At 43.2% G+C, this 26,625-nt stretch overlaps 1 protein-coding gene across 1 annotated transcript in view; it reads right to left on the bottom strand.

Moving 5' to 3' along the window:
* Positions 1 to 10,504, bottom strand: part of zfh1 (Zn finger homeodomain 1) — a 253,000-nt gene extending 242,496 nt beyond the window's left edge. Inside the window, exons 1-2 of the mRNA XM_072303441.1 lie at positions 10,306 to 10,504; positions 8,676 to 8,889 (exon numbers count right to left, since the gene is read on the bottom strand). Of these exons, the coding sequence (XP_072159542.1) occupies positions 8,676 to 8,889; positions 10,306 to 10,338 (247 nt within the window). The 5' untranslated portion in view covers positions 10,339 to 10,504. The remainder of the gene's footprint in view (positions 1 to 8,675; positions 8,890 to 10,305) is intronic.
* Between the last annotated feature and the right edge of the window lie 16,121 nt (positions 10,505 to 26,625).

Raw genomic sequence — 26,625 nt, 5'->3', positions numbered from 1 at the left:
ACAAATAAGGGGCTAAGCGATCCCCCCCCCCCCCCGTCTCGACGGGGAACCTCATTCTTAACTCCCTTTTATCAAAGAACGTCCGAAGTTTAATTTAATAAGCAAAATACCTTCTTAGCCTCCCCCCTCCCCCGCCCCACTCCTCGGGCTCAGTTGTTTAAGTGCTTTCGCCTCCCCCACCCTCACCTTACGACGCCCTCCCGGGGCATCTGAATTCTTGACCCATCCTCGGCCCTCTACCTCTTGATTGCAGTCGGCGCCTTACAGCGGTGCCGAATTTCCTTGTCTCGTAAGTTTTTTTATTCTTCATCGATTTTACGGGAATCTAGGGGGGGGGGGGGGGCGTCCCTGGCCGCTACTTATGCACGGGCTAATCCTCATCAAAGAAGCAGTTATTCAATGCCAGAAGTTATTAAGGTGAATCCTCAAGTTTTTTGACGTGGTCGAATTGGCATGCGATATATCGCATCAATTATGTAACAAATCTCGGCAGATTTTGAGGTTACAGTCCAAAAAAAGGACGATAGCCCCTGCACATGAGCCTAATGAATCATCTTAAACAAAAACATTTGGAAAATTCAGGGAAATGAAACAGAATCCTGTTTGGAAAAAAAACCTCGCATTCGATACAGAAATCGATAACAATTGAACAACAATCGATAACAACCGAATGCGAGGTTTTTTTCCAAACAGAATTTTGATTTCATTTCTCTGAATTTCGCAATTTTTTTGCAAATGCGATACATCGAAAAACACGCCACGCCACTGGCACTGGTTATTCTTGATGCGATCTTCCACCTTCGACTCATGTCTCTCGACTTCTTACACGCGGTTCATGAACGACGAGGAAAAATTCTTTCCCCCTCGGCCCCCTTCCCCTCCCCGCCTAGATACTGCATTATATCGTCGCTTCTTGGAGAGTATTGTCGGTTGAAAGGCCCCCATTGAGCGGGAACTTTACGATACTGCCTCGGGCGAGTGAATGAAGCACTTTTGCCCGGGGGGCGGGACTTGTCACTCACGACATGGTCCCGAACAGCAGGAAACTGGCGGAAATCAAATAAAACGGGATAAAAAATGGGAAAAAGCGGAGGAGGAGGCGGCGAGGGGTCGGGAGGGTGGGATTCGCGGAAAAAATGCGCCAAGATGCGGCGCTGTTGTCATTGTAAGCACCGTTTGCGTCTCCGTCAAATTGGATCCAGCTTTGGCGCAATCTGGGTATGATCGATGTAGAAGACAATATATCTTGGGGAACATCTATGCTATAAGCTCTCAAGCCTCCTAAATTTTCATTGCTGCACTGGTGACGCTCAATTCTAGCGTTCTACTAAGCCTATTTTTATGAGTTTTGCGGCTATCGACAGGTCTCTTAATCAGCTCGCCATGTTCAAATTTTGGAAATATGACCCAGATTCTTGTATACTACGTGCTAAAGTTAAAAAGTCTTCCATTTAAACAATGTAAATTTTAATTTTTTGTCACAGTTTGTTTGGGCACTCCACTGAGCGGATTTCCATGACTTCCGATTGGGTGGGTTATTTCAAAGAAATCAGAATGTTGGATCGACAAATTTTGGAAAAAAATAAAATAATGCCATGGAAAAACAGTAATTTTTGAGCCGGCAATAAAAAATGCTCAAATAATCCAATGTGAGGGTCAAAGGGAAAAAGTGGGCCCTCCCAAGAATTTTCAATACTTCAGAAAACACCTGTTGGTGAAAAACTACTATTTTCAGGTATGTCTCATCTCAACCTAAGCTTCCAATGATAGTAAATAACGTTTTGAAATTAGTTCCACTTCGGAGGCGATTAAATCTCATAATCCATATTGGTAGATTAAAGTATGACATACAAGTGATGGATGAAATGCATGATTTCCAGAAGATTAACTGGATTTGGCATCCAGCCGTGAGCGTAGTATTTGTAGGCTCTAAGGTTTTATTTATGAACTAAATTTTCTGAAGCTAGGCGGATGATATTACTTCCCCAACGGAAAGTTAGGTAGAGGGATATAGAATGCGATATGAGAAACATTTCGTATTAAACATTAAAAATTATCCATGTCTAGGTAGCCACTGGTACCATGGCCTCTTGGCGACAGGTAGAAGCTTTTACTTTCGAGGAGTTAAAACTTCCTGACAGACAATTCTAAGGGAGCAACAGTCATCTTACATACTAGGTGGATAATGAGCTTCGGGTGACGTCATGAAGCAAACAAGTTCCCCAAACTTCCGTTTGTTTGCAAAACGAAACTTCCAACTCGTTGTTAAAAAGACGACCTAGTAGTTAGGTCAACGGTTGAATGCTGAAGCTCCGAAAGAAACAGCTTCCACCATTGCCAACATACCAGTGAGGGGCCTCCCATTTCTGTCATGGCCAAAGGTCCCGGACCAGGATGTCTACTAAAATAGGCTGGCCAAAAAGGAGTACTTTTGCAGTACATTCCCAAGAAATTCAGTACCTTCTTAACAGAAAAAGTCAGTTCTTTTTTAGTACCTCCAATTGACTAAATACGAATTTCTCGCTTAAAATGCTACAAAAATGACACAAAAATGAAGAAAATTCCGGACCTTCCTGAGGAATTTCCGCACTTTTTCAGTACTTCCGGACCGCCCTTAAAAAATCAGTACTATTTCCAGACTTGTAGACACCCTGGTCCCAATTAGAAAATTTTCTATCTGATAACCTCGTTGAGAAACCTCAAAAATCTGCATGGGAATCCAACGTAACTCAGCAGTTATCCTATCGGTATCCAGGCCGTTCGGTGGGCTGGAGGCCGTAAGTTGATTTTGGCAAAGAGGAAATACTTGGCCGGGCGCGGCGGAAGATGAACGAGTGACGCAGGGTTATTAAGAGTTAATTTCATAACAGCAACAAAAGGGCGGCAGGGATCTTATCTCCTGGGGGGGAATGGGCCGAGGCACTTATTGGGCGAATATGTCTCCGCTCCGGGAATGATAAGCATTGTGTCCGCCGTCGCGTCTCGCCGGGAATTAAACATTAACTTTGACAAATTATTGGGAATCTGGGTGAGCTCCAGCATCTTGGGCCCGACAATGGGGCCCGATATATCTCCGGCTCCCGCAATTTGGATGCCAAAAGAAGTCTTCGCGAGGAATCGCCCGGATAGGAAGTCGTTTCGACATGAGCGCTCTCCAAACCTCTGATTTACAACCAGCGCCCCCGAGGAAAAATCCGCCGACCAAGTCCCGCCAAAAACCGCGTATCTCCCCGCGGCCTAATTCTTCTGGCCACTCCGACAATAATATTTGGATTACATTTTGCAATAAGGAATCAATGTCTCTGGCTCTTCAATAGAATCACCTTTTTGTATGGTAAAACCGATGGCATACATGTTGTTTCTGAAATGAACGACAAATAGTGGTCCTTATTGCAAAGTGCAGTCCACTTGCTTCTTTAGCAACATTAATTAGGGCCACATTCAAAATCGTAACTTAAATAGTCTAATTGAAAGACAAAGCGATAGAAAAAGAAGACACGGGGAAAATTGAGCGATCCTAATGGTCTATACGGGTAGTTGAAAGTTTTAGGTAGCACTGGACTTTGGTTCAAATAAACGGAGTTTTTCGTCGAGAACAGCGGGCTGTTTGATAAAATTGATAGACAAAGCGATAGACAGAGAAGATATAGGGAAAATTAAGCGATCCTACTGGTCTTCACGGGTGGTTGAAAGTTTCCGGTAGCGCTGAACTTTGAAATGATATATTTTCCAAACCTGGACTGATAAAACTTCAAAAATGGACTTTGCAAGTGATTCCAATGGTCTGCCACTGACAAAAATAATCGAAATGTTCCGAAAAGAAAATACATTCAGTTTCCTCATGAACTCTGGGTTCCATAAGAATACCTACTTGCAATATGAGGTTCACTTGATAAATGGACATACGCACTTTTAGCGACAACTAGTACTAGTTCAACTTACCCGAGTTTGACGTAAATCAACCAAGTCGTATTATGTGCCGAGAAATAGAGGTTTAAAGTTGTACACCTCCGTAAGGTTGAATGCTTTGAACAAAGTTTAACGACTATTTCCACGTTCAAAATACTTCTTCTCGACTTGGAATTTTCGACCGAAGGAACTTTACGACTATAGTTTAATTCAAAACCGATCGCACCTCATCTAATTTCCCAAAATGCGACTTGCTGCGTTTCTGTTATTTTCAGTCCAAATAAGAACTACCAAGGAAAGAACGCAGGGTCACCATAGCACCAGCTAAGTTTTTGAGATACGCGGTTTTGTAGCGGGGGTTCCTGAAGGAGCTCCTCTCAGGGTTTGTTTTTTAATCTTAATACCCCTCTCGTAGGCTTGCACTTAATGGCTTCTCTGCTTGCAGTTATGTAAATCGAGACCGTTCCGTTTGTCGAAGTGAGGCGCGGCTCCTGATAGGGCGGCCGTGTCGGGCATCCACCCCGTATAACACGGTCCAGCCCCGTTATTTACGGCTCCGCTCATGGCTCCTCCGCCGGGATGGTAACAAGTCTTTTGTTTTATGGCGCAATTTGCCCGGCAATTGTTCTCATGGATTTTTTTTGAGGGGCGGGCGTGGGTGAGAACTAGAGCACAGTGAACCGTACTGCGGGCTGATTGTTGAAATCGATAGACGAAGCGATGGACAAAAAAGACATGAGGAGTATGGAGCGATCCTATTGGTTAAAATAGTTGGTTCCTGTAGGCTAAAGGAGAAAATGACGGGCTGATAATATGGTCTCTCGTGAGTTGTCGTTAGTTAGTGTATTATCTACCTCATTTGTCAATGGAGATGTTGCATGTGTGAGGAATTTGCGATTTGACTGTTGATTCTTATGTAAAAGTTCGCGAGAAACACGATGGTGCCACTGGTTTCCTCTGAAATCAACTCCCAAGCTCAAAAAAAGCTCTCAAGTTGAGGCCAAAATGGAGGGGATATCCCACGCTATCCTGAGAGTCCCCTCTACATCGAGACAAACTCTCCATGCAAAGATTGGGAACAAGTACATTAACAGGAATGCCGTGTTTTCAGTTTTGGAGTCCCGAAATAAAGTGGCAGCCCTGTCAATGTATTTGCTCCCTATCTTTACATGGAAAGTTTGTCTTGATGTACAGGGGGACTCTTATGACAGCGTGGAGTATCCCCTCCATTTTGGCCTCAACTTGACAGCTTTTTTTGAGCTTGGGAGTTGATTTCAGAGAAAACCAGTGGCACCATCGTGTTTCTCGCGAACTTTTGCAAAATAAGAATCAACAGTCAAATCGCAAATTCCTCACACATGCAACGTCTCCATTGCGACCACCCGCTTCCACAAATAGGATCCCTCCATCTCTTTTTGTCCTCTTTGTCTATAGCTGTGTCTATCAATTTCAGCATTCAGCCCGCTGCTCGAATAATTTTTTGAGACCTTGGAAGAATTTTGTCTCAAAAGTAGTTTGATTTTTGTAAAATCACTGACCGAACGTTGGCATATGAGACCAAACTTTGTTCGTTAGTTCACTTTACCGAAAAAGTTCGGTTAAAGGAACGGCAGGATTGGTTTGATAAACCGAAAATTCAGTTTTAAAAATCACATTAGTTGGGATGATATGGAACACCAAACTTTGATACATACGACCCTTCAAAAACATTTCACAATGCTAATAATAATCAATAGCCCTCTTGGTCTCTGCGATAAACAACCACCCGTTAATTGATTTTAAATAGCCCTGAGGTGGCCTCACCGCTCCAGTCTCGTTAAGGAGCTGGATCAGCGGACCGGGTAACTTCTCTCCGACAATCTGTTTAGGACTATCGTCTTGTTCCACGCCGCACAGTGCACAAAGTCAATTGGAGAGGTCGGACACAATTTTTAAACTTTAAAAGCTTATACTTCCATTTATACAAAAGGTTACGGTTCTAAAACTGGTTTCAGCGGTTTTCTCGTAAACATTTCTGCTAGAGGCACCCCTTAAACTTTACAATTTGACCAATTAAATATCAAAATTTTTGGTTTGAGTCAAAAAAATTGATGTCCGACCTCTCTAATTGACTCGATCCACTGTGCGCCAGGCAACTTATAAGCCGCCATTAGCCGCTGTCGACCTCGATCTTTGGGCAGCGGAACTGGAGCAGATACTCCCGAAAGTAGCCGAGAACTGTTGTGTTGAGAACACTCTGTTGTCACGTCAAAATTACGACTTTAAAGTGTAACTTTAAAGTGGATACGATAGTTTCAAGAGCTGATTTCACAGTATTTTTTATAATTTTCTTCTGACATAGGAAATGCTTTAAAATAGATTAAAAAGTGAGAAAATGCACCGCCTAATGACGTCATCTGACGGCATTTTCCATTTAAACACATGTATTTTAGCAGAATCGGTTATTTTGTCATATCTCCACTTATAATTGCTCAATCTATGAAGTAAGGGTATCTTTGTGTTCATCTCATTTAGTAGATTCCACTTTAACACGAAATCCATCAAATTTCAGACCCTTGCGAGTTCTCCATTCCGCCTCTAAAACCACGATCGGCGCGATGGCAACGCGGCGAAGGCCACAACGACACTATTAGCCGAGCTCATTAGGGAGATGATTTCCTGAAGCTGTCTTTGTTCGGGGCTCTTATCGGGCCGGCAAGCTGGATCGGAAAGCGCTCGAAAAAGCACCCGCCTCCTGCCATCAGCTTCCAACCTCCAACCTCCTGCCTCCATCCTCCGTCCACGGTACTTCCTCTTCTCACCGGACGGACCCTGATAACGTGCCATCGCCACCGACCGACGAGCCACGGATTTAACGTGTCGAATTACCCCGGTCCTCGCTGATAGCGTCGCTCCTGATAGCAGGACCGACCTCGTTTTGGGGCGTCGAGGGGAACTCGGTGATGCGTTTGTTGTGGGTTAGTAGCAGGAGGTCATGATAACTGAATTGGGAAGAGTTGACAGGTTCAACGGACAGCTACAAAAAGGAAGAATTTGTGCGAGAGAATTAGATCCCATTTTTGACCAACCGTTGACGGCTTTTCTCCTCAGTATAGCGGAATTTGCACAGGAATTAACTATATACTATATAGCTCACAACTTTTTTGCGCTACCAGGAAGTTCGTTCCGATCAAATTCCAATTTTTGAACCAGTTCCACAAAAATTAAACTTCTGCAAAATTTTCTTCAGCTTCGATCCCCTTTTACGCAGACAGCTACAGTTTTCGGCAAAATCCTTTCGATGGGTTCAAAGAAATCCTCGCGCTTTGGCAAAAAAAACGCGTTTCCGATTAAACTGGCAGTTACAGGGTTGCCACCATTTCTTCGTTTTCAGATACCCTTACTTCCTCAATTTTCTTTTAGGTGACACTCACTCCTGCTAAACGCTGAACACATTAAATTCTCTGACTTTCTCTGACTTCCCGATCGTCGCTAATTCCCTGATTTTCCCTCACTTTCCCGGTTTTCCATACCGCCAGAACCCTCCAGTTACGTCCTTTTTCAACTAAACGATTCACCCGCATCTTCGGGGATTTGACCCCGGAAGTCAAAGAGCGAACACACCTCTGCTAGGCTCGGGAGCCGGATTAACACGTCACAGTGGGACGACCCGCCAAGCCGGGCCAGTTGTGACGCGTCGTTTTTACGAGCGCCGCGCCGTTTCACGTGGCCGCGTTTTACGGGTTTACGGCCGCCCGCGCCCGTATTTCAACGCGTGCAGCGCGGGATGCCGCCTCACCTCTGAAGGGGCCGTCAAGCGCTCCCTTTGAACTCGGCCAACGAGAGTAAACAATTTTCTCGCCAACTGCGCCCCTCGCCGCCCCCGCCCGCGGCCCATGCAATAAATGTCTTCGCCCGCGAATAAAATCGCGCGTCTTATTCGCCCGGCATCCGGGCTCTCTTTGGGTCGCACGCGGATCGCATCCTGCGCTCACGCGGTTTTTGAGTTCCGTTCAAAGACGTAAAATGAAATTCCATAAAAAATTTCATCTTGCTGGGAAAGAAATTGAATTTTTCGTGAAATCTTATGAAGTTTTCGGGGGCTGCGAATATTAAAACACGCAACGTCTATACGAAAATTCTAGAAAAAATGAAAAAAAAATTGACTTATGATTTATGTGCGCCCTAAAGTTCAAAATTAAGGATTTACTGTATAAATGCGTCTGCGTCTCATAATGTACTGAATTTTTCAGTATTTTCACGAAGATTCATGAAATTTCATTCAATTAGGTTTAATGCAATTTTGCATTCCTGGGCATAGGTCGTCAAATATATACCTCGCGAATTTTACGGAAGGAAAGTACTTACATCGCAAATACCACATGCTGTGCTAAGGAAAAACGCCGTATGAATCTTCAGGCGTAGTCAAATATCCTTTAAGAAAATGCAAATTTCCTGATAAATTTATGAATATTTTCCTCATAAGTTTTCAGATAATTTAGCTCCCAATGTTACCTAAAGATTCTGAAAATATAAAGGAAAAATATCCATGACTTTCCTAGGAAAATAAACATTTTATCGACGGAAATTTGGCAACTCTCGAATGTTCATGCGGCGTTCTTCCTTAGCACGGCAGCATCGGTTCCAGTTTGAAAACCCCAGTAGGTAAGTGGAGAAAAGTCCTCAGGAAATGACGGTTTCACCAACTTGTGAGTAACATGAGTTTATGTCCACAGAATAAAGAAACTAAAAGAAGAAAAAAGAACGGAGAAAGTGAGGTATCTTACCTGAATTACTATTTTCTAGGTTAAGATCGGCATCTTTGGTAGCGGGATTGGGGCTGGAGCTGGGTGCGGGGGACTTGGTGGGGGAGTTGAGGTTGAGGGCAGTGTAGGAGCGCTCCAGGAGTTCCTTGAGCTTCGTGTCGCGCGGGCCACCTCTCCTCACGTTCAGGTTGTTCAGGATGATGTTGCTTTCGGCCTCTTCGATTCCGTTTAACACCTTACAAACCAAAACACACAAAACTTAGTCATCTTATAGAGAGAACTTCCCCTAGGAAAAACGAACTGGTCATAGATAGATACGAAAGACCCTCCACTGGCCTCCTGGCCTGGCGAAAGGTGGAAGTAGAGTACCTGTATTGAGAGAGTATGGACTATGGTGTTACCACTTCTGATTGGCTCAGGCATCTTAGGCTGAATGGAGCCCTCAGGACCCAAAAATGGCGGACGCTGTAAGTTAATGTACTGCAAAATGACTCAAAATGTAGTTTTCTTTGCTTATCGTAACGAGAAATTTACCCAAATGCACTATTGCGACTTCTTTACATATTTTTAAGGCTAATCGTGTGCAATTTTCGAGAAAAATTATCTTAGATGCAGTAAGGTTGGCAGCAAGTGCGGTTGGTGATAACCGTCAGAAGTTGGCGATGACCCCCTTCCCATCCTCAAAAACCAAATCAAAGCACCGCCATTTTTGGGTCCTAAGCCTCTCCATGGGGCCCAGTGGCCATACTCTCTTAATATAGGTACTCTAGGTGGAAGCTTTCACTTCCGGGGACTCAACACTTCCTCATGGACAATTATTAGGGAGCAACAGTCATCACTCTTTTTTCGGCTGTTGACCTACCAACCTGGTGACTGATGAGCTCCGGGTAACGTCATGAGTCAAAAACTTCGGGTTGTTTGCGTGACGAAACTGCCGACTTATTCTTCACCTTCAACAAAGTAGGTAGGTTAACAGTCGACTATTGAAGTCCCGAAAGTAAAAGCTTCCACCATTCCCAAGCTACTGGTGGAGGGTCTCTTGTCTCTCGTTATAGAGGCTCAAAATAGACTTATCATCGAGTTGGATTTACTTTGAGCCTCGTGCTTTTTTATTACAGACATAGTGAAACGTTGATTTTGTTTCCCATTTTCATTTCACAATCTTCTATCATTTAATTTTCATCATCTGAATTTTATTCAGAAAGGACATGCTTATCTGACGGTGGCGCACGGAGAAAAAACCTCGTGCGTGGGACCCGAAGTTTAGGTCATATGGATCTCTGAAGTTTTCGGATTGAGCATCTGAACACTTTAGGTCTAGCTGTCGAGGTTCGGATCACACATCTGAAACTTCAGTTCTTACATCTGAAGCACTTCAGATGTGAGAACCGAAGTTTTTCGGATGAGAAAACCGAGGTACTTCAGATGTAAGAACTGAAGTTTCAGATGTGTGATCCAAACCTCAGCAGCTGGACTTTAAGTGTTCGGATGCTCAATCCGAAAACTTCAGAGATCCATAATGACCTAAACTTCGGGTCCCACGCACGAGGTTTTTTTCTCCGTGCGTGGTGTGCTTTGCGATATTCATTGATCAACCATTTAAACTTATGGAAAAAATCGATAAACAGGGTGTTTTTTCTCAGATGTTTACCTTGAAGGACTCGAGCCTCTCGTAGGCCTCCATGATGTTCTGCTGGTGGTCCGAGTCCTCCTCGACGTCATCCTCGTCGTCGCCGTCGTTGACGTCATCCGGGTCGTCGGGCTTCCGGGGGGCGCGCCCGTTGACGGTGGGCGAGGTGGGCGGGGGGCGCTTGGGCGGCGTGTTGTGGTTCGTGTCGGCGTCTTCGGCGTCGGCGAGCGAGGCGATGTCGGCGTCTTCGTCGATGACCAGGGAGTTGGAGCCCTCCTCGAGCTCCTCCGAGCAGACCGAACCCTCCCCCGCCCCCGCCCCGGAGCCCGCCCCCTCGGGTCCTGCTACCACGTCGTCGACATCGCTGTCCACTGGAACAAAGAAAACGAGGTGAGTCATTAGGTGTGATGGACATCGAAGTTATAAAAATAGAGAAATTTCAACAAAGAAAGAAAAAAAATATGCAAGAGAGCCGAGAAAGGTGAGTTTTTAGGTGTGATCGACGTCAAAGTTACAAAAGTAAAGAAAATTAGAGAAAGGGGGGGGGGGGTGCGCTAGAAAAAACGAGAAAGGTGAGTTTTTAGGTGTGATGGACATCAAAGTTACACAAATAAAGAAATTTCAAAAAAAGAAGAAGAAGAAGAAGGAAGAAAAAATGCGCAACATATTGATACGTTACAGGCAATTTTCAAGCGGTCTCGGCAAATTACAATAATTCACATAAGATAAGAGCAAGTTTCATCGGGAAATCGCTCCAAAATAATAATACCAGTTTGGAGTGCCTTCATTTTCCCGTTATACTTCGCCCATTGCCAGGCAGTTTGTTTAGTCGCCTATCCAATCTAATCATAAATCTAAGGTCATTGATTTCACTACACGACACGCGCACTCACATGTGATACGAGCAGCTTTCCCGCGTTGATAAAAGAGAGACATGTATTACAATTCACGGCATAATAATCCGCACTTTTTTTTAAAACAATAAAAAAAAATTCCCAAGGAAAATATCTACAACTTCCTCTAAGAATAAATATTTTACCGAGGGAAATTTTAAAACGTAAGAATGCTCTCCTTAACACAGTAGTGCACCCAGAAATGCAAAATTTTATAAAAATTGATAAAATGAAAGTTTGTAAAACTCCATGAATTTTTTTTTTAAACTTCTGCGTTGGACTTAATGTGCCATTAAACGCTTGGAAACAACAAAATCTTACTCCTGAAAAATCATTGAAAGTTTTTTGAAAATGAAATTACATTAATTAATTAATTCATTCATTCATTCATTAAAAAAATGAAATTATATTCCTTAAAATTTCACTTTGCATCTCTAGTAGCATCCCTCAATCTTGTCAATTCCTAACCCTGCTTACATCCTCCAAATTTTCAGTGTCGAAAACAGCACACTGGTCAATCTCCACAAAGGCCGGTCACATTCACGTAATTAGCGGCCTCGCATCCAGTTCAACGTGATCGACTTTTAAAAAGCGCGGACGCTGTAACCGCTCCGCCATGCGGGGTCGGGAACAATGCGAACATTAATAAACGCCGAAATAATTTCGCCACCGGAACAATGGAACGCGGGATGGAAGCGTTTTCGGATGCGACCCGGGAGCCGGATACTTCCGCTCGTGAAATGTCACCTTCCTCCCCGAGACCGCGCGTCACGGATACCTACATCCGTGCGTCACACGTGGGGGAAATTACAACGTTTCCGACTTGGATGACGTGACGTTGGGGCCCCAACGTCATCTGCTCCTGCTCCGAGAGGTAAAATGAAAGCTTTGGAGCGTTATAACGTAGAGGAAACTCACCCATTGTGACTGGGAACAACCCATCGATTCCTGAACGAGAGAACGTTTAACTAAATTTCTGCCTCGCTAAGGAAGAATGCCGTATGAACATTCGATAGTTGCCAAATTTCCTTTGGTAGAACATGAATTTCTGGGGAAATTTAGGCATATTTTTCCTTGAAATTTTGAAGCATTTTAGATCTGGAGATTGGAGGGAAAATATCCCAAATTTTTCTAAAGAATTCGGTTTTAATTTAAGGGAATTAGGCAACGTCTGAAGGCTAATACGGCGTTTATCCACAGCATGGCAGATCTCTACGCTCTAAAAAGAACCGACTTCATCAGACAGAAATCATCCCACGTTTTCGAAAAAATTAAGTTACGAATGTTTTTGAGTTTTGCTAGCCGTATATATCCCCCTGCCGCAAACTCAAAGTCGAGAAGATAAAATTAGTCGGTGTTAAGAAGAGTTAAAGTTTATTTTCTACATTGAGCCATATGGAGGAATAATACTTCAAACGTCCTTTTCTCAGTTTCAACTTATGTGTGTTGGTTCCTTTCTGTTAAACTCGGTCTAAATTATACCGCGGGTCGGCAAAAAATTGTAAAAGCCATTTTTTTTACGGGCCTACACTATCAAGTTAAAAAAAGGGGCCGTATAAACATTGGAATGTTCCTGAATTTCTCCCGCTAAAACACTTATTTTGAAGAACATTAAGAGTGCTTTTCCTAAAGAGTTACAAACACCTTTGATTAAACTGGAAAATTTAAGGGGGGGGCTACCCTCAGTTTTCAAGGAAAATTCGTTGTTTTACTGCAAGAAATTTGGCGACGTACGAAAGCTCATACGGTGTTCCTCCTTAGTACATAAAAAAATTCGGTAAATTACCGGCGACCCAGTCACTCGGGCGCGTACCCGGCGATCGTTTGATGTGCGTTTCAAAGAAATTTAATTAAACAGGAGGAAAAAACGAGCGAAAAAAAAAATCGGCGAGCGATAAAAATTGACCCGATTAAGTGCGATTTTCAACGAAACATAATTTACCTAGCCGGCCGAACAGGCCGGGCGCCCTCAACAATACCGAATAATGGATGAGCCCTGAGAGCTTACACCCCCGAAGTCACCCTCAAAAGCCACCCTCCCGGCTCAAACGGCACATCATTGAGGCCATTAAATCATTTTATTTTAAAAGCCATTACAACCTTCAATTCGGGGTACCTTTGGTTTGAATCCTACACTGTCGGGAATTATCCTCGGTCCAGCTGAGCGCACCCCACAGGACAATCAAAGTTACCCCTTCCCCTCCCCTCCCCGACTCTTCCACCTATGATTCATCCCTTAATATTTGGCCTCGTATTATTATCTTCGGCATAAATGTAATTACGTCTTGTTTATTTCATTTTTTTTCCCTCTCTCTCTCCGTCGCCGTTTATTTTTATTTCTTTTCCGCTGATGATTTTTTCGCACTTCTTGTTCCCGTTTTAAAAGCGGAGCTTTTACTTTTTTCGATAATTAAGTTCGGATCTCTTTATTCGCCTCTCGGTGAGGATAATTCGGTTAAAGAGATATCCGCCCTAAACGAGGTTTTCGGAGTGTGCGAGGGTTCGTTTTGATTTAAATAATTTTCGTCTCGCCCTTCTTCCTTTTGTTTTTAACTTGGTTTGCACATTACATCGGCTGCTGAATGAAAGATAGGGACATTTAAGTGCTTTAGGCTTCAATTGTTTGTCGTTGAGACAAGATTCTTTTCCATTCCCAAAAAAACCTCGGTGCTCTCATTTTGAGGGCCTTTGTTAAAGCCGGAAAGTTTTCTATTTCAAGCTGGAGGTTATTTTTCTTCAACTTTGGCGGGTTTGGACAGCAACGGACAACGTCGTGTTCAACTCACATATTATTTTTCATTTTAATGAAATTGATGATTTTTTAGTTACTAGTAAATTTTTTATTGTTTTATTAAACTCTTCTGTAACATTCAAAGGACCATGATTGAAAATACGTAATTTTCTAGTTTCAAAAAAAGAGAGAAAAATCCAGGATCACAATTTAGAACAACCATAGACCTACACCTACAATGTGTGATAGCCGATCGATCAATGAAGAAAGTTCGGATTGTAGGATGTGGAAGGTTATAGGCATTTCAAAATGTTTCTTAGTCAAATTGTGCGTAAAGATACTTAACGTATTACTCGTTTTTGTTAAGAAATTTTATTTAAGTACAACGTACCGTATTAAATGTATGCATTAAATGTACAGGGTAACGTTAGCTAATAAAATCATTATCAAAAAAAGAGGAATTACAAAATTCTCTGTCTTCTTTCTTAAAAATATTAAAACATATGAGTTTTTAGTTTGATTTTTTATCATTCTTCCTTTCGTACTCCATTCACACTCTCATCCATACCTTACAGACTACAGACTACTAAATCTTGATGGGAGTTCAAAGGTCTGCTACCTTTTTAACCTTTTCACTAGAATTGAGTATACTTGAAGAATTATTTCAATTCCGTGGCACCATGAGTCGTGGTTGTGCGAACAGCTACGACTTCTCCGCTTCAGGGATTAATCACCCACCCTCGACGGAACTTCACATCCAAACAGCGGTCGATTGTTGAATGGATATCGAATGACCTTGATCGATAAATAGCATTGTTAAGATAGGGATTAATCGTTAAGGATCATTCGATAACGATTCAACAATCTACCCGCAGGGGCCCAAAGGGTTAATTCGTCGGGCTGGCAGTGCAGTGGCGCCCGACGCGAAAAACGTATGTGTCTTAATTTATTAAAGACCGACTCAGAAGTATCGGAGAAGAACTAATCAAGGAGTTTTGACACCTACCCGCCACCTCCGCCCCCGCGATATGAGTCAGCGCCCCCGCCAACCCCCACCCTTGAGTTTCTAATTCTTTCTCCCCGGCTAGTGTCAAGCGGAATTATTTCCGTCATCAATAACTCTCCAGAGATGTCGGCATCAACCCTTCCGCCCCAGCGACGTCGACTTTTCGCACCGGAAGCGGGTCAACCCGCAGAAAGAGCGTAAGTCAATTTCCACGTGAACCTTAAAAGCATGGAGTTACATGTGCGATAAGGGCCATCTCAAAGAGTAGATATGTTCTTTTATCAGCGCAGTGATGAAACTTTCTGGATGCTCCACGATTTCGGCGCCAACCTGTAACGTCGATGTTTCGCCTTGGCACCTTCGTTCTTCAGGTTTCTGGCATCCCCCGGGACTTTTCTGTCGTTCGTTCAGGGTCTTGTTCAGATTTTCTCCTGCCCCTTGGATTCGTTCGGTGGTGGAAGGGTGAATCAAATTTGTGGAGAGGTCAAAATCAATTAAATCACACCTTTTCTGAAATTTCGCCGTTTCTTATAGAGGAAGCCTTGCTTTCAACTTTCTTCAAGATAGTTCCTCAGCTTTTAGGAAAACGATTTGATAGTTGATCGATCAATTGGACTGAATTCATCAGAAAGAAACCACCTCACATCAAGTTGAAACTGAGGAAAAGAGGTTTGAAGTTTTATTCCTACATAAGGCTTCGTGTGAAAATAAAATGTAGTCCCTCTTTTCACAGACTAATTTCTTTTTTTGGACTTTCAGATTTTGAGAGGAGAAAATAAACAACTACTTAAAAACATTATTAACTCAATTTTTTCCAAAACGTGGGTTGGTTCCTTTCTGATGAACTCGGTTCCAATTGATTATTTTTGGATCATGAGACAGCTCTGAAAAATGTTTAAACATCACATCACCGAAACCATGCTATGATACGCAAAAATCAGAGAAGTTTTGAAGAAAAATTACACCGGTAATTTTTTGTAAAAAAAATTTACTGGTTTGTGTCAATTTTGCAATCTTGGTGTGACGTTACATCCATCCGTCCGGGAAACGACATATTTATGTTTAGGGTTATGCGTACATGGGATGTTTTAAAAAAAGACATACATGCAAGGTACTCCAAACCCATTTTAGATTAAGATATGTTAAATTCACCGTTCTTTAAAAAGAGGAAAAGACAAAATCATGTGAACTCTGAGTGAAGTTCGCGGCTTGGCAATCGTGAGAGGTACACGTAGAGGAGGCAAATGAGTGAATGTGGACGCATCTCATTGCGCGCGATAGCGTGACGCGCCATGGCGCCCCTGTCCCTTGGCGTCACGTCCCTGTGCAGGCCGCAAAACGGAGAGCGTGAAAAAGCTACGTGTTCCCACTCGTAATGACCGTTTTTGGAATACCGTTTTTCATCGGCCTCACCACCCAACGTTGCCGACTTTAACTGCTTTTAAACTTTAGTCATTTGCCTACTTTTATAAAATGAGAAGCTATTTTACAAAGTTTTTTCAATTTAAAAATTATTAAACTCTAATATATTTCTATAGTGAAAATATAGTGTTTTAAATTGAACTGAGTAATTCTAGTAAGTCTAGCCAAAATGTTACTAAATTAGCCCCTGAGCCCCTAGGCTAATGAGGGACCTTCCGCGGAAAGACGGACCTTAATTCAGAAAATTTACAAATTGAAGCTATTGATGCCAGATCCTTGCGGTGAGTTTCGTGAGCAATGCGCCTGTTGCAAACTTCGGAAAGAGCAAAAAGAAGAGTGTATTTTCAAAAACAAAATGACTCAAAAATCTCGATGACAAGGTCTAAAATACACTCCTAACTTCACAATCTGCGTAAGGAATATGCGTTCCGCGAAACATTGTGGTCGGCGCGAGAAGCGCGTTAGCGCCTGCAAGACTGCATGAATACTTCACGCATTGCGCGTACTCCACGGTGTGCGCTGTTAGTGCCTGCAAGGCATTGCGAGGGATCATTGCGGTGAGTTTCGTGAGCAATGCGCCTGTGCAAACTTCGGAAAGAGCAAAAAGAAGAGTTGTTTTCTAAAACGAAGTGACTCAAAAATCCCGATGTCAAGATCTGAAATACACTCCTAACTTCACAATCTGCGTAAGGAATATGCGTTTCGCGCAACATTGCGGTCGGCGCGATAAACGCGTTAGCGCCTGCAAGACTGCATGAATACTTCACGCGTTGCGCGTACTCCGCTGTTAGTGCCTGCAAGACTGCATGGATACTTCACGCATTGCGAATACGCCGCTCTGCGCAATATGCGAACGATACTATCGTACAGGTGAACATTCGTAAGAGCAGTCGTTCCACCCATTCAACCTTTGCGCACTAGGATACTACACAACACAATATTTAACAAGGCTGACGCTTCCGTGTTCAAACGGTGAGGAAGCACCATGATCTTCATCAACGCAAGGAAAGTGTTAATAAGAAAACGCCGGTTGATAAAATCCCGTCTTGTTACGTGTGTTTTGGCGGGTTGGCATCGAACGTGTTGATATTGCGTTAGCATCCTAGTGCGCAAGGGTTGGATGGAACGACTCCTCTTTCGAAATGCTCACCTGTAATGTAGTATTGTTTTTGAAGCGGAAAACTTTAACAAAATGCAAATTTCTTACTCAGGTTGAGAAGTTAGGCGCATATAATTGAGATTTTCCCAACGCGTTCATCGTAACTTTTGAGTCATTTTCTGTAAACACTAACACTTCTTTTTACTCTGTCAAAAGTTTGAAATAGAGTCCCTTTATACTGAGAGTCAAGACAATGTGAATCCATTTCTGATTGGTTCCTGTATTTTAGGCATTCACAGTGTCACAAACGGGAATAAAGATTACATTTTCACAAATTGCAAAGATTATAATCTGGAATGGACCAGGGAATTACGGGTTCGGCAAGTAACAAACGGAATGAGAAAAGGAACGGAGAAAGGAATTTGAGAATGGGCCGATCAAAGATTACGAATAACGTTCAATTTCTGTAATCTTTTTTCCCGTTTGTGACTCCATGAGGGGGTGTTGTCTTGACTCTCAGTATAAAGGGACTCTAGTTTGAAACAGACCCATTTGTTTGGACAAAAAATTTGTCGTCACGTTATTTGTAAATTCTTCATAAACTTGGCAACAGGGAAGCCATGCACTCCTATCGTCCATTGCACTCGGTTGCAGTCTCGCGCGGCCGCGGTCAGAAACAAATCGGCCGCTCGCAGCACCAGGGATGCCGATTCTCACACAAAAATAATTTAATTCCGATATTTTCCTCTGGAAACACGGGAAATCCGACAACGCAGCGAAAGCTAGGCCGACTGCATCACTAGCCTGCTGAGCAGAAACCGCGAATGTGAGCAGCATAAGTGCTGCAGATACGCGGTTGTTTCCTGCATGGCAGGATGTGAAGGGGCGCGGGGGTGACGGCGCGGCGACTAAATGAAAACCATAAACATCGACGAAACAACGTGCATGATATCGGAAAATAATTAGTTGTATCTGAATGCGACGAAGGACGCGCCCAACTTATTGCGCCGGAGGTTGTCGAACATCACTAATTCCTCGATTTTTCTCGCATTATTCAGTGCGAGGTGAGAGGAAATCCGGCAACCGCGCGGGCGGGAGGCCCAAAATATGACGTCATTACGGTGGAAATGGCCTGCGTGAATGCGGCGGACGGCTGTCATGAACGTGCTTGAAATTACTTGATTTTTTGAGGCCTCGAGTCGAGTGCGAGTAGATTGAACGTAGTAAAGTAGCGGCTGGACGGATTTACGATTGGTTAGGGCGATGGCTGAAGGCGAAATTCGGGCCTGTTTACGAATGAGTCAGTTACGGTTATCGTAACTGACTCTTGTTTCCTTTCTAAGTTGAGTAACCAGGCATTCTAAAAATACATCGAGGAAGGCGAACTTATAATAACCTTATAGAATGGGCAATCATATCACTTTGAGTGTCATGGATTGGTATCATGTCATTTTGAAGGCGAATTCAAGCCGCGTAGCGAGAAATTCTCAAGAAGACCTGAGCGCTAGAATCAGAATACGAGAAAAACAAACAATGAATCGTTTAAGTCGACTCATTCCAAATCTCAAAGCTCCAAATATTAAAGTTTTTGACTAATTTATCACATAACTACTTGAATTAGTATTTAAAATGAGTCCATCGATGTAATTTTTACCATTTTTCTGGTAAGTTCATTCCTGACGCTTTTGAGAATGAGCGATTAAAGGGAAATCCACGTTTCTGATCCACGATCAGTCAAAGCAAGCATCTACCTATTACGAGAACTATGAGTGTCGTTCGTAATTATTTGACACTATTCTTTTTCAGAGTGAGGGTCTTCAACTTTAGAAACTATAAACGCAGTAGGAAACACAGACGGAAAGGGTGAAATGGAAGCACCTTCAACTCTCTTCCAATAAAATGTGCACAGGCTGCAATATCCTGTAATTTCAGCATCTATCTTGAGAGCACATATAAAGCAACACCAACGTGCTTATCCCTGTAACCAGTGAAGAACTAAACAATCCAAGTATTGTGAAAATGTGTCGAGGAACCGAAACCTAGGGTAGGCAACTATATCACCTCGAGTGTCGTGGGTTGGTATCATCCTAATTTTGAAGGCGAATTATAGCCGCGTAACGAGAAACTGAAATCCGCGTTGTGTGCACCACATTCAATCGAAAGGTACCAAGACCGACATCTCTGGCGAAAACAATTGGTAGCCTTTAAAGTTAATAGTCACGATTCTTTTCAGAATGACGGTCTCCTAGAATTTAAAAATTACCAAATATATTGTAAACAGAGATGCAAAAGGCAAAATATAAAAACCCCGAATGCTCCTCCGGTCAAAAATACATAGGTCCAAGCTTTCAATGCGAGTATCCATCTTGAGAGCAACTACGCATGCATCTGCTAATAAACCATCCCCAACGTGAGCTTGTTCCATATTCCAGCGTTGCCACACCGTCGAAATTTCCGATAACAACGTTTAAAAACCGTGAAATTCGTGGTTATTGTCTCGGTAGACAACGGCGCCGCGAGTGCAACGGTCAAATCCGCACAAACTTCGCCGTGCGTCAACGGCACGCGTCCTCGTAAACAAAAGCTTATTTTTTGCCCCTTCTAACCCCCCCCCCCCCCCCCCGGCCCGTGGGCTCGGCTGTTATTCAAACTTGCCACCGCGTCGACCTAACCGGGGCCGGAGCAGGGGATGGAACTGGTCGCTTGTTTTGATTTCTCCCCCTCACCGATAAACAAAGGTGAGATTCCGTGGAAAGTTGGACGACCGGTTTGTCACGCCGCGTTGCCGATGATGCATGGGACGGTATGCATTCTGCGAGTAAAATGATAGCGTATCATTCACGGTATTCTATGCTAGGGGGCTGCACCCCCTGGTCGCGATGCGGCCCAATCCTCAGATGGTGCTTCGGCTTCGCGCTGCATGAAAAGCATGTTTAGTGGTCTAGTTACCTTCAGCGCAGCACTGACATGCTAAGGAAAAACGCCGTATGAACCTCCAAGCGTTGCGAAATTGCCTCTGATAAAATCGAATTTACTGGGGAAATCGAAAATATTTTTCTTCAAATTTTTCAGACTATTTGGTTCACAATTTATTCTGAAATATCAAAAAATATTAAGGAAAAATTTACATGAATTTCGTCAAAAGTACATGTTTTGTCGAGGGAAATTTGGCAACTCTCCAATGTTCATACGACGTTCTTCCTTAGCACAGCAGAGTACGGCCCATTATATCTGAGGTCGAGCCACCCAGATACATCCTGCCTTCAGTTTTTAGGATACTTCAGCTAGTTGATTATTTAATTTGATAGGTAAAGCTTTAGACAATTAAGACAAAGAAAACGGTGCGATCTACTTAGTTAAAAAGAATGGTAAGCATAGACTACCAGCCTATTTGATCTCAGTTCAAGTCGAATAGTTTCATTTCGCCTTCAATTTTCAAGATACCTCAAGCACAGTTAGAAAGCACGAATAGTGGTATGGTTCCCCTTCGCTTGATGCAAACTTGTGACGAGAACCTTCCGCACCCACGTGTGCCCACAATATCCACGCTTTGTCTACTTTGTCTGGACCTTTGTCTATCAATTTCAATAATCAGCCCGCAGGCTTAAAATGCATCTTTTCTTTCGCGAGGAAAACGATGAATCGAGGATAAACTTCACGGATCATCGGCGTGGCGTGCTTTACGATACATCGATTGATCCGCCATATGTATAAACTTATGGAGGAGGATCGATATATAATGTGTTTCCTTACTAATCGATTCTTTACCAGAGGTTCAAATGGGGAAACATCGACAACCGATCATTCACGCCTCACACAGTGGGTCGCGTCGATTGGGGAGGTCGGACATGACATTTTTTACTAAAACTCCCAATTTTTATTTTTATTTTGTCAAATTTCAAATTAGAAGGGGTCCTTTAAGGGGAAAATTTCACGAGGAAACTAATGGAACCACTTTCAGAACCTCAAAGTTTTGTATAAACGAAGTTATAAGCGTTTCAAGTTTCCAAATTTTGTCCGACCACTCCTACTGACTCGATCCACTGTGCCCCGCCATTGACCACGACGAGGTAAAACTTCACGGATGGGCGGATTTCATCGCGCAAAGCCAGAAATCCGATCACCCAACCCTTCCTCACCCTGAAAGCCCGCCCTAAGCGGCAACCTTGGGGCGATGCACCCCGATTCCGCGACGTGTCGCGTGCAACGGCCGAAAAATCGCCCGTGTGACGCCGTAAAGCTGCGCGAGTGTGCGAGCGCGACTCACCGTGATGAATCGATTAAGCGCGAGGCATAATGCAAAACTAATATCGAATGTTGTTTTTTATTTGTCACCCGCGATTAGCATATGAATGGGCGCCGCCGGGATAGGTGCGTCGGCGAGCGGGGAGGGGTGGCGGGGTGAGGAAAAGGGGGAGGTGTGCGAGTGCACGGGGTTGGACTTGAGCATTAATCGGGACCTACACTCCGGACCTTCCCTTCTGTTTCGAATTCGAGTTAATGACGTCGGCTCCTTGACGGAGCCCACGGTGGGAGCGCGTGTCGCGCGTCCTTCGCTCGTCGCGCACTGTTGCCTCATTATCAAGAAATTAGAGGAAAAAAGAAAAAAGATGGGAAAAATTTCGTTTGGATGGAAGACGGAGGGATGAAGAATTTGCAGGCGTCGGAAATTTTGTGAAGATCATATTTAAGAAGAAACTACAGAGTGAACTGAGCATGGTGGTTTCTAGATTGAACAATTATTTTAAAAAAGCGACGAAGTTATGTCAAAATAACATACCTAATTTACTCACTCAAAAAACAAGTATGGGAAGAGTGACTTACCGGCCGAGTTATGGATCATAGAGCCATGGAGTTCGTGGAGCCATGCTTATAGGTTCAGTACCAATAAAGTATGGCTCAGGAAGCCGTACTGTAGACGGTAAGTCACTTTGGTTAGAAATTATGGATCTCCGAACCATTTTTTATGGGTCTCAGAGCGTTGCAAGGTAGCAGATTCGTTCACTTTTAAATCCATTTATCATACCGTCCGTTCCAGGCTCAGAGGCTGGAAATTCCGGGTGCTCGAGCCGAAGCTTAGATTGCTCCGAGTGCTACGTACGGGACTTTAGGCCTCTGAGCCCGGAGCGCGGACAGTATGTCCATATAGCCAGTAAGTGCGGCTTTCCACGGCTGGGTTTTATTTTTCAGTGTATATTTGCAAATTTTCATTCTACAAGGAGACTGTTTCCAACTAGAAATTTCAATGGTCGAATGTCTCCTGAAAGGCGAGATCGAAAACGCTTTCAAAGCAGGAAGTCTCAGCCAAAATTTTGAGAAGACGCAAGTCAAAGGAAGCCATTTCATTTCATGCACGAAGCGGAAGGTGTTCTTCCCACTTTCTAATCTCGATCGCTGAGCGAGAAAAAGCGCCCCGGGGCCAGGGCTTTCCGCGCCGAGTGACGTGGCAACAAACGCGCAGGTTTCTACGGGGGAGGTGCCCAGGGAGGCCCTCCGGGGCTAACCCCTTCTCCTCGGCCGACGCCCGTTTCTCCGCCTTTTGTTATTCATGATGAGCGTTATCAAGTGTGACACTCTCCCAGCCTCCGAGACAGCGTTGCCAAGTCTACAATGGACCAAGGACAGGATCACTGTTGTAATTTTTCGTGAAAATTAAAATCTTGAAATTTTATGTGAATTATTTTTTGAGATTTCAGAAAAAATATGAAAAATATTTTTGGAAATTAAGGTGATTCGATGGACGCCATATTTTGTGTCAGAACGGCTTGCGATATATCGCATCAATTGGTTCCATTTTTTCAGCTACTCGTCATTTTTCTCCAATTTTGAGATTGCAAATCTGTTGTCAGGAGACTAAAGCACTTCTTTTTTTAGAGAGAAAACATCGCATTCGATACTGATATCAAAACTGCACTCGAATGCGATATTTTCTCTCTAAAAAAACCACGCCTTTATTACGTTGAATTTCTTTGTTAAAATTGATAAGTGAGTGCTTTAGTCTCCTGACAACAGAATTGCGATCTCAAAAGTGGAGAAAAATGACGAGTAGCTGAAAACATGGAACCAATTGATGCGATATATCGCATGCGGTTCTGACACAAAATATGGCGTCCATCCAATCACCTTAAATGCGAAATTTAATGGGAGATGACTGATTCTTGCTTTTTGGTGTTTTTAAGTGTGTGTTGCATACCCAGCCACTGTAAATGTATTTCATAATTTTCACAACTTTGCGATATTTCATGAAATATTTGACGAAAATTTTTAAAATTCCCTATATTTCATTTCAATCCGTGCAACCCTGGACAGGATCGAAAATCAAGCACTGCAATATGTGTATCCCGTCAAAAGTATTTATCTAAACAATATTTTCAAAACATGAATTTACTTTATTTTAATTGAGTAAAGAAACTCAAAAAATTACTGGATAGACCATAGTCCATTTCTCCTGCGTAAAAGGGGCGAATTTTTCATGAAAAGCGGCAACCCTTCTCCGGGAGGGGCGCCAAGCCAGTAGCTCAGCAGCCGCTCGACATCCAGGTGCTCCTTCCTTGATTCTTTCCCTCAACCCCCTATCCTCACGCGGACGGTGTTTTTATTTTGTATTTATTGTCATTGTTCCGACCGAGGGGAGGGGGGGGGGGGTGCTGGAGCAAGTGTAGCGTGGCAGAGGTGCCAGATGTGGCCGGTTGCTTGCGGTCGCGGCGCTGAGTCTCGGGGGAGGTGCGCGAGTAAATGAGGTATTGTTCGCGGGGTGCAGGGCTCTGGTTCGGGAGAAATCGAGGGTGGGAACGAGAAAGAACACCGTAAGAGCCTTCAGACGTTGCCAAATTGCTTTTCAGAAAATACGAATTATCATGAAAACTGGTGAATATTCTCCCGGCCGACTTTTCAAGGAATTTTATTCGCAATGTGATCTAAAGCATCTGAAAATTTCGAAGAAATGCATTCATAACTAACCTCAAAACTGAAAATTTCAGTCGGAAAAATTTGGCAACGTCTAAATGTTGATACGATGTTTTTCCTCAGCCGGTAGAACAGATGCGTAGGTGAGGGCCCGAGGCGCGGTGCGCGAGATTTGAAGGGTCATTATACTCGGGAAATCAAAGGAAAGGCTCGTGAATTTCATGCGAATTTTTTAGGAGAGCACATGGAGAGAAAACCTTTCCCTCGCGACTTAGGATCGAACTTCGGTGCTTCCAATGCTGGTCAAAAGTTGGGTCACATAATGAGTCAGTTAAGTAATTTTTTTTATTGTGTCTTTCGAAAGTAGTAAGTGACTGAAGCTTACAGTTTTTTTTCCTAATTTTTTTTTGATGACTGCAAACGGGAGAAAAGTTTCCTTGAAAGTGCCAAAATGTATTTGCTCCCTATCTTTGCACGGAGGTGCAAAGATGACTCAGGTAGAGGTGGACTCTCAAGATAGCGTGGGATATCCCCTCCATTTTGGCCTCAACTTGAGAGCTTTTTTTGAGCTTGGGAGTTGATTTCAGAGGAAACCAGTGGCACCATCGTGTTTCTCGCGAACTTTTACATAAGAATCAACAGTCAAATCGCAAATTCCTCACACATGCAACATCTCCATTATCGATAATTATTCACGCCTCGTCACTGATTCAGATTCGACAAAGTTGAGCCCTTGGCGTGGCGGATGAGACATTTAAAAATGTCAAAATTTCCATGAGGTCTCTCTTTCCGTAGCATCGGAGAATATATTTTGGACCGCGATAAAATTGGCGTGAAGCAAAGCTCATTCTTTTCTTTCTGACAAAAATCATGGATTTAGCACACTCAAAGTACTTTGAATACAATCCTGATTAATCCACAACCTTACATTTAGGAGAGTCGTGGGGGCTTGGAGCAGTGGCGTGGCGTGCTTTGCGATTTATCGATTGATCTACTATTTAAACCTATGGAAAAGGATCGATAAACAAGGTGTTTGTAACGAACACCTTATAATCGATTGTTTACGATAGCTTCAAAAGGGGGAAATTTCGATAATCGATCATTCACGCTTCGCCGAGGAAGACGCGGATGGTTTGTCAGATTTATTGAGGTATGCTTTTTAACATTATGTAGTATGATGAACATGCCTGAATATAATCACGAAGTTTCTGCCTTTAAAATGTAAAATAAAAATGATGCGTGAATACATTAGAAAAAGGGTAAAAAGCAGTCATCATCCCGTTATTGCAGTTAAAGTTGATTCATATCCATCCGACTCGTATTGGTTTGAATGTGAATTTTTGGCATTTAGACTCTCTTCCGTCGAGCTTGTAATAAATGAATGATTTCAGTAAGTGATGTGACTAAATCAGTGATGGCAAGTTTAAATTGATGTATGTATTGATCATCACGCATGCTCATTTCAATTAAACAAAAACACAGTACGTGCTACTAATGAGAAAAAAAAAACTCAAACAATAGAGAAGGAAAAAAATGTTGACATTCTGTGCATGTAAGTCCACTAACTCTGACCTGGCAGACTGATTCGATATTATAATCATCATAAAAAGATCTACTCTCCTAAGGTCTGAATTCCTAGAAAAACAAAATAACTAATTTTAAAGTTTGGAGTAAAACAAACATAGGATTCGTGAAACACTTCGGAAAAAGACCAAAAAGCCCTTTTTTATGCCACAGCTCATTTACAGCGATAAAAAACTCACTCATTACTGATTTTCGGAAGTGTTACATGTACGCTCGATCGAGGCCTTTCGTTTTCCGACCTTACATCAACAACTTTCAAAAGGAAGGAAATGCGCTTAGAGGTAATCTTATTCCGTTTCAAAAAAGCACAACTTTTCTCATGACTTCTCCTCACATTTCCACTCCAAGCAAATAAGGAATTAACTCGAGGCGGACGTCCTAGCAAAGTGGTCGAAGAATAAAATAGATGGCCGGATGAAAAAGTGGTCCAGAGGGATGATGTTTTCTCTGGTGGTCTCCCTTGCAACGAATGTGGGGGCTAGGGGATGTGATTTGTGTGTGAGAACACACGGTAAAAGGTTAAGTCCCAAAATTGACCTGTCCGGTCCTCTACCTTCGGGGCGACCCCAAATCTCCGTGCTTGTAAATTTACTTCGCCATGACGTTCAGGGCGTTTTTTTTAACGATAGGAGCTCAGAGGTTTCGACGCAAAGACGCAGATCTGTCCTTGGTTTCTGCGAGGCGCTTGGATATCTCTAGA

This window comes from Bemisia tabaci, chromosome 8, assembly GCF_918797505.1.
Source record: "Bemisia tabaci chromosome 8, PGI_BMITA_v3".
Lineage (NCBI taxonomy): Eukaryota > Metazoa > Arthropoda > Insecta > Hemiptera > Aleyrodidae > Bemisia > Bemisia tabaci.
Note: the sequence above shows the minus strand (reverse complement) of the source record. Positions and strands in the feature narration are given on the sequence as shown.